This window comes from Octopus bimaculoides, chromosome 10 (assembly GCF_001194135.2).
Source record: "Octopus bimaculoides isolate UCB-OBI-ISO-001 chromosome 10, ASM119413v2, whole genome shotgun sequence".
Taxonomy (NCBI): Eukaryota; Metazoa; Mollusca; class Cephalopoda; order Octopoda; family Octopodidae; genus Octopus; species Octopus bimaculoides.
The window spans coordinates 60,786,221-60,795,737 of NC_068990.1; the positions used below are offsets into that span (position 1 = coordinate 60,786,221).

The 9,517-nt window shown below is 33.4% G+C and overlaps 1 protein-coding gene across 4 annotated transcripts in view; it reads left to right on the forward strand.

Annotated features, from left to right (window-relative positions):
• Positions 1-9,517, forward strand: part of LOC106868868 (uncharacterized) — a 361,638-nt gene that overhangs the window by 156,778 nt on the left and 195,343 nt on the right. For all 4 annotated transcript variants that reach the window (XM_014914318.2, XM_014914316.2, XM_052971228.1 and 1 more), the window contains exons 6-8: positions 1,289-1,387; positions 3,682-3,792; positions 6,775-6,968. In XM_014914318.2, the coding sequence (XP_014769804.1) occupies positions 1,289-1,387; positions 3,682-3,792; positions 6,775-6,968 (404 nt within the window). The remainder of the gene's footprint in view (positions 1-1,288; positions 1,388-3,681; positions 3,793-6,774; positions 6,969-9,517) is intronic.

Genomic DNA, 9,517 nt, shown 5'->3' on the forward strand with positions numbered 1-9,517 from the left:
ATATATATATATATATATACGTGCAAGCATGGCTGTATGGTAAGAAGCTTGCTTCCCATCCATATCGTTCCAGGTTCAGTCTCACTGCATGGCACCTTGGGCAAGTGTCTTCTACTATAGTCTCGGGCCGAACAAATCCCTGTGAGTGGATTTGGTTAATGGAAACTAAAACAAGCCCATCATATATATATGTGTGTGTGTATGGTATGTCCCCTGCACCATCGCTTGACAACTGGTGTTGGTGTGTTTACGTCTCTGTAACCTAGCGGTTTGACAAAAAAGACTGATAGAATAAGTACTAGGCTTACAATGAATAAGTATTGGGTCAATTTGTTCGACTAAAGGCATGGCTACAGCCGAATTACTGAAACAAGTAAAAGAATATACACACAATGGGCTTCTTTCGGTTTCCATCTACCAAATCCATTCACAGAGCTTTTGTTGACTCGAAGCAATAGTAGAAGACATTTGCCCTAAGTACTATGCAGTGGGACTGAACCTGAAACCATGTGGCTGGGAAGCAAGCTTCTTACCACACAGCCACACCTGCACCTATTAGATATTATTTTATGAAACCTTTAAGTACAATAGTGCTCTGCTTCCATTAGCTGATTATTACTAGATACTACATCACAATTTTTGAGATATAACTATTTACAAAAATGATAATCACTCTGATTATTTAATTTAACTTCAGTAGAATAGTATATACTCTCATTTTTTATATCTAAATTATCAATAAAGCTTACCTTGATTATTTCTCTTTTGATAGCATATTTGCAAGAAGAAATAATGTATATTTGTTTCTAAAAGTGAAAATAATAAATTTTAACTATTGCTAATATTAAAATCTGACTAAATATAGCTCATTAAAATCTGACTAAATATAGATTATATTTTGTTTGAGTACATCCAACTGTTATTAGCATTGAATTTTAAAGCAAAGAATCAAAATTGATCATAGGAAATTTACATAAAAATGTCCAACTCTTTGGTAAACTGAATTAATGTGTTTTATCAGTTTTTATTAAAAATTTATCTTCTGAAAATATAAATCTTTCTGAACTCCTAGTATATTTTCTTATCATACTTCATCAAGGAATAAATTAAAAGAACTTGAGTAAATTATTAGTAGGATATTTTCTAAATGTTATCTAGGCATCCACGAAAAAGTTTTTTAAATCATATATCTTTAATCTGGTAACTTTTAAGCTTCTTAATGTTTTTAAATTTGATTTAATGCTATTTACTTTAATCCTTTAATCATGGTGCTTCATATTTATTTCAGAATGTGAAGAAACAGTGCATTTAATGAAAGAATCAGATGAAGAATTTGGTTTACACATTTTGGATAGTCATCCTACTATTGTCACATTAGTAGATCCAGGTAAAATAAAATTGAATATATGAATAAAAATAAAATAAATGAAAACAATTTCAAGTAAAGATAGAAATAGTATAAATAAAAAAAAAAGCTTAATTCAATGAAGTATTAATATATATCCACCATTACGATGTATTACTGAATTTCTCTGGTGTTTTTAAAACATCAAGTACGATTAAATTTATGGTTACAGCCATTATTATTATTCAAATCTGTGCTTTTTTGTGGCCTGTCCACTACTCATCTGTACAGAACTCCACATTTTATTCAAAAATATTTCTACTACATTTGCTTGTAATGATTACACATCAAATTTAATAATAGAAACATTCAATAAATCTTGACCAGTTTCATGAACAATCTTTGAAAAAGTCATTTTCAATGAAGCGAATACTAATACTACTTCAAGGCCAAAATAATCCTAAATAAATAGCAAATATTTCTTTTTCAAGAGTTTACAATAAAGTATTACCATGGAATCCTGGAATACAGATTTTAGTTTATCTTAATATTAAGGTGGGTGAGCTGGCAGAATCAATAGCATGTTGAGTGAAATGCTCAGCTGTATTTTGTCTGTCTTTATGTTCTGAGTTCAAATTCTGCCAGGGTCAACTTTGCCAGTCATCTTTTCGGAGTTGATGAAATAAATACTAGTTGAACACTGGAGTTGATGTAATTGATTTACTCCTTCCATGCTATTGCTGGCCTTGTGCCAAAATTTGAAATCAGTATCAAAATTAAACTTCTTTCAGCTGTATCTTTTTTTCATTTCTTATACTCAATGTTCTCCTACTTTAAATTAATAATTTCCCTTCACAATATTTAGTTAGAGTCTGCAGTAAAGGATGTCATTCAATCTATCCTTATACTTATTTTGTTTCTGGAATGTTTTCCTGACTTATTTTGATCCCAGTAATCTCACTCACTTCAAAATAACTATTATTTGTATTAATTCTTCCTTTTTAACATATTCTTAAAAAAAAAAAAAGACACATTGTATGGAATATTATAGGATTATAGGTGCAGGCATGATTGTCTGGTAAGAAGTTTGCTTCCCAACCACATGGTTCTGGGTTCAGTCCCACTGTGTGGAACCTTGTGCAAATGTTTTCTACTATAGCCTCAGGCTGACCAAAGCCTTGTGAGCAGATTTGATCCAAGGAAGCCCATTATGTGTGTGAGTGTGTGTATATATGCATTTGTGTGTGTGTCTTTGTGTATGTATTTGTCCTCCCACCATAGCTTAACCGATGTTGGTTTATTTACATCCCTGTGACTGATAGAATTATTACCAGGCTTAGAAAAAATCAAAAAATATATAATTGTTGGGGTCAATTTGTTCAACTAAACCAGTGGTTCCCAGTGTGGGCAATACTGCCACTCTTGGGTGTGGAAGAAAGATCCAGGGGTGGGGTGTTGAAGAAAAATGGGGTGATAATGGGGTGGCCAAAAGTGGGACAATGGATGTAAAAACAACAAAATAAAGGGTTAATTAAGTTTAATTTTATTTATGAAATACAGTTGTTTTGAATTCGCTGCAGAAAATGGCCTATGTTTCCGGTGGTGGTGAGTGGTGGAGGAAGGGAGTGGGCTAGGAATGCAACCTGGGTGCCAAGTGGTAGCCGAAAAAAGTTTGGGAACCACTGAACTAAACCCTTCAAGGTGGTGGCCCAGCATGGCTGCAGTCTAATGACTGAAATAAGTGAGAGACAAAAGATATTTAATAAGCTGTTTGGCCATTCAGATGTTTTAGACATTTGGCATATTTTAGGCAGACTATGTAAGAGACTATTTTTTATTCTTTTACTTGTTTCAGTCATTTGACTGTGGCCATGCTGGAGGGTTTTAGTTGAACAAATTGACCCCAAGACATTTTTTAAAGCCTAGTACTTATTCTATCAGTCTTGTTTGCTGAACTCCTAAGTTACAGGGACATAAACACACCAACACCAGTTGTCAAACAGTGGCGATGGGGGCAAAGGGACACACACACATGCACACACACACACACACACACACACACACACACACACACACACACACACACACACACACACACACACACACACACACAGACGACAGGCTTCTTTCAGTTTTCATCTACCAAATCCATTCACAAGGCTTTGGTCAGCCTAAGGGTATAGTAAAAGACACTTGCCCAAAGTGCCGTGCAGTGGGACTGAATCCAGAACCGTGTGGCTGGGAAGTAAACTTCTTACCACACAACCACACATGCATCTGATTTTTTTTTATTATTATTATTTATCAAGAACTAATTACATATATTTCTTTATTAGGGAGCCCTGCTGAAAAGTCTGGGATTAGAACTGGTCACATTCTAGTATCTATTAATAATGTCAGTGTTCTGGAATCATCACTTGAAGAAATTATAAAACTTATTCAACAATGTGAGTATTATTTTACCAATTGTATTTTCACTATAATGACAATTTGTATAATGAAACATTTCTATATTATGAATTTATGAGGTAGAGAGATTTCTTTCTTTTGTGTGTGTGCATGTGTGTGTGTGTGTGTGTGTGTGTTTAGTGTAAATGCAATAGACAATATAAAAGGATATGGAAGGGACAGGATATAACAAATACCATGTCTGCCTTTTATTATGTGGCCAAGAGGGTTGAGTTGAGTGAGATGTGTAGGAAGGTTTGAGTAGGATGCATGAAAGTAGCATGGGAAAAGGGGTGGTGGAGAGAAATAGAGGGAGTAGTGTATAATGATGAAGTGTGTGGGAAGAAAAAATTAAGGTAGAAGAGTTGAGGTGAAGAATTCAAAAGTATATAAGTTTGGAGAAAGAAAAGGAGTTCCTGTTCTCTCTAAAGGCAAGTGGTAGGGGATCTAGGGTGTGGGGTAGCTGTGCCAGAGACCAAGAGGCGTTGGGTGGAATGGTTAGCAGAACAGAAATGCTGAGACACAGATGACCCATTCCCAAGTCAAATGTTTGTGAGCTGCTGCGTACACACACACATATATAACCACAAAGAGAAGAGTAGATATCCCAGTATCAATTGATTTTACTTTCTGTGCCAGATGGCACTTGAAGATCATCAGCTAGGCTTACTGCATAACCTATTTTTAAAATATATTTACCATTCTATGCATGTCTGTTCAGCTGAAGGCCCCACGACTTCATAATGAACAATAGTGAGCATGCATAAATTTAAATAAGTTATTATCTTTCTAGCAAACAGGTGCATATTGTACCCTGACTTTTAATAATATATATTTTGCCTATTTTGATTATGTTTGCTGGCCATTTTATCATTATTTTCTTAAAGATATAGGCGTAGGAGTGGGTGTGTGGTAAGTAACTTGCTTACGAACAACATGGTTCCAGGTTCAGTCCCACATTTATGTGTTTGAAATACATACATATACATGCATATATATATATATATATATATATATATAGGTTTGTTGCAGATTGAATCTGGGGAATATTTAAATTTCTTACAATATTTGGTGTAAAGAAATAGAGTATCGATGCTAAAATCAGTTGTGTGTTTGACAAAATATCCTGTGGGATTTATTTTTTTTCTGAGTTCAAACCTTTTGTGGCCTCCTTTGCCTTTCATCTTTCTCAGTTCAATACTGAAATTGATGTAATCAGCTGTCTCAGATGACAATGATCCAGCCTGGTCACAGTCCTGTACTTGAGACCTGTAAAAGACTAAGAATTGTTAAAATAACATGATATTCAAACTAGCTTGCACACATAAACTAAGCAGCATTTTTATGTAACTACAAACTATAGTTTCTTGACAAAATATCAAGATTAAATGTCCATGTAAATGAAACTGATGTTTCAGTACCTTCAGAGTTTTGTGAAAAACTTTGGGTATGCTCCCCAGATACCTTTTTCTACACTAAGAATATATTCATGTTTCAGATATCTAAATATTTTCTGGATTATACAAAATATAAATTGCTAACAATTGTATTAGCTATAGTTTAAATTTAGATCTTAGAGTTTAAATGAGGTGCATTTCATTATGTTATAATATTCCAAATCAATTTATAAGTATGCTATAAAAAGCAGTAAACTAAGACGGTGCTTGTTTAGTAAATGAAGAATTAAGTGAACTAATGTAATTATGAGGCTCTTATCAACATATAGAACTGCTGTCTAAAAGAAGATTCCAGTCTTATAAAACAGCTGAAATTATTTCAATGTTGTCTCTCTAATGAAGGGCTTCATCTGAAATATTTAGTTACTAATTTGTCTCCTGGCACAGCAATATGTACTTCTCTTCTTTAAATTTTCTAATTGAAATAATTAATTTTTTTAAGGTTTTGCATCAATTATCTAATTGTAGCATATGTTATAATGTATAAATTTGAATATTTAAAGAATTGTGGAAACACATTCTAAAGCTTCAGTGGTTTTGTAGCTGTTAATCACTCGTGCATTTAAAGTGCTAAGTATTATTATCCACAGACAGGTTTGGGGCATAAATTCCAAATTCTGAAACTCAGTCTCAAAATATGACTTATTGGTTGCCACTTCACTTCTTTCCATTAACCCTTTAGCATTCAGATTTCTCTGTCAGATGTAATGCTTATTTATTCACATTGTTTTGAATTAATCATGCATTATCTCATAGCTTTGAGGTTTTGATGATGTGTTTGTTTATTTTTAGAATGATATTGTAGAGCAGATATAATAGACATGATCTAGCCTGTTTGAACATAGAACAGATAGAATATTTTGGCCTGATATGGCTGGTTTAAATGCTAAGGGTTTAAGTAAACTATTGTATTGAACAACTCATCTAGGAACATATCACTTATTGTCTGCTGACAAGTTAAAAATATTGACTCTTGATTTTTGTCTAAATATTCCCAACACCTTTTTATGTGTTCCTTCTCAATGAAGATCAACAGCAATTTATAATAGAAATCAACAGTGCAGTAGCTTCTAAGTTTAAGAAATGTTATACTTGCAAACCAAATTCAAAAACGAAGTATACATATGTATAATGTTGTCAGAAAATGCTATGTAAATGTGGCTGTTAGGGTCATATGACTATATTCTTGCTTCTAAAAGAAGTAATATGATCATAGAATCATAGAGCTGTGTTGCTTCTTATGTACACATCAATCTATTAACTACTTGTTATCTATCAAAATGATGGAAATAATATAAGAATAAATTTGTTGCTTTTAAGTATCTTTTCTAAGAAGAAAAATTAAGTGGTCTGATATAAGTTACAACTTTGGTGTACTTCAATATTGACCTTGTGTAATATATCATTGTAAAAATTTGGAAGAATTTCGTCTTATACAGCCTTAGTATCTAGAAATGTAACTGAATAAATAAATTACAACTTAATGGAAAACTATATTATTTCATTTTCCTTCATGTTCTACAGCTGAGGACAAAGTATCTATCACAGTTGGCCTAAGTAATGTGTGCTACAGCAGAGATCTTGAAGCTCCACTAATGACTGGATATATGCTCAAACTAGGAAACAGTCATTTACCACTTCTCAAAAGGGCGTCATGGAGAAAGCGATGGTTTGTGTTACGAAAGGACAACTGCTTGTATTATTACAAATCAGAAAAGGTTCGTCACTTTTAAATTTGGAGTAAAACTGTAATGGCTTGTTAATAATTTAATCTATTGTATAATTTTCTTTCCAGTATGTTAAATTTGTTTTAAGGCAGCAAGCTGACAGAATTGTTAGTGTACTGGGAAAAATGCTTAGCAGCATTTTGTTCATCTTTACATTCTGAGTTCAAATTCTGCCAAAGTAAACTTCACGTTTCATCCTTTCATGATCAATAAAATGAGTACCAGTTGAGCACTGAAGGTTGATGCAACTGACTTACTCTCTCCCACCAAAATTGCTAGCCTTGTGCCAAAATTTGAAACTAATATTTTTAATTTGTTTTCCATCTTGGCATGATGTGGATTATTTTACAAATTCCTAAATTTCTTTGAACCTCTGCAAGTTTCTCCTATTACTTACCTGTTATATTAAAAACAAATCTTGAAGTGATAATGGTGGTATTCATTTTCAATCAACTTAGACTGAAATAACAGTGTAGTGCTGAGCTGCTTAAATCTGTGACCCATATATTTTTTCTTGAAACAAGGTACTCATTTATTCTACCATTGTAATATATATCAGTATTTGACTTAATAAGGGATACCAGATTATACAAGCAAGATGAAAGTAGCATAAAGTCCATCTTCTAAGTGATTTATCCAACTTGCTAGCAACATTTGTTAAGTGGCATGATTTGCAAAGTCAAATCAAATTTAGCAAATCCATTATCACTGAACTCTTTGAAGACAATGAATAAATTTAGCAAACCCATTAATGCAAAGTCACTCATAGAAATTTATAAACTTAGAAACATCCACTACTGCCAAGCCTTTCAAAGAAATCACTTAAACATTCAGAAAGAACTATCCTATGTTTTCAATAAAGTAAATAGGACCCTTTGAATGGAATATTGCTAAATGGTCAAACCTCTCAGACCAAATTGCTTGCTAGTAAACAACACTTTCAAAAACCATTCCCCAAATATTTTCTCACTTACACATGTGTATAGATACATACAACTGTAACTATGCATACACATGCCTCTATACTAACAACTGTAGCATCTCAAACATCTCATTTTTGTCTTAAGTCCTGAAATGATGGTCATAACGAAATTTATATGGGTGAACGCATTTACTGAGTATTCAAACATGTTGTCACCATTACAGATACCTTTAGAATGTTTTGAACTTGACTGTGGGTCTTGTAACTGCCAAATCAAGAATGGTAAAGCTAAATTTAGAATATTTGCTAGCACAGACTTTTTAAGAAAATGAATAGCTAGAAAGTACAGTTTATAAAAAAAAAAAGAAAAGAGGAATGCCTTACTGGTTGTTATATTTCCAATATGTACAGGAGACAGTGAAGAAACAAGTTTCAGTTAGCGTTCATAAGTTTAGTTGTCAGTCTGCCAGGAGCTAGTAGAGAAACAACTAAAAGTTAGTCACATGGAACAAAGCAGCTGGGATACTGAATCCAGCCATTAATGACCATAAGAAAAATGTTAGTCCAATACTTCAAGTTTTCAATTTTCATAACTTTATTATTTCAACCCAACAATATTAGCACCTTTAACAAACTCACTGAATCAACAAGGCAGGGCATCCATATGGCATGTCAAGCTGCTAGAAATGAGTTCTTTTAAAAGTCCTTCAAAATACATGCCACCATATTAAACATTGAAAAATGCATTTACATTAAGCTTTTGTTGCTCAACTGTTGAAACATATCTTGCATCTGCAAATTAACCTATGTCTTCTCCCCTTCTGATGGGTGTAAATACATTTGTTATTTGAGGACATATGTTTTATTGATGATGTATTACAGATATGTTTTTCTTCTAGGTAAGTGTCTGGTATTATAGCTCTGGGCCATACAAATAAAAGAATATACTTGTGTGTGTGTGTGTGTGTGTGTGTGTGTGTGTGTGTGTGTGTGTGTGACATCATCATCATTTCAACTTCTACGTTTTTCATCTGTTGGACAATACTTCTTGAAGCAGTACTATAAAGGTAGATGCTCTCCACTTGTTTTCAAGGAAGCCAATTTATTCCACTTGTCTTCAGATGTTGAATCACCTAGCTGCTAGACACTAACTATATCACTACCTACTCACTGGTACTGGTACCAATGTGAAACCATGTACATACACACACACACACACACACACACACAGACACACACACACACACACAGACACACACACACACACACACACACACACACACACACACACACACACACACACAGTTGTTAATTTATGTGACATAATCAGGGGCTACATATTTATGCATCTCAAACCAGAAGTTTGTTCTGGTTGATTTCTGAATGGTTAGCTGAATGGGAAATAATATCACAACACTGTGTGGTATGTTGTTCTGAAAAGAAACAAAATGCAGTGGAACAAATGGAATGACCAAATCTAATTTTAATAGATGCATGGACATAATAACTCATAGAGAATGAATTTTCATTGTAAATTTGCTCCACTTTGAGCAGAATGGGTTAAACACTGAAGGTGTTGAAGTCTCATATAGCTGTGAAGAAAGAAAGTTCTTATATA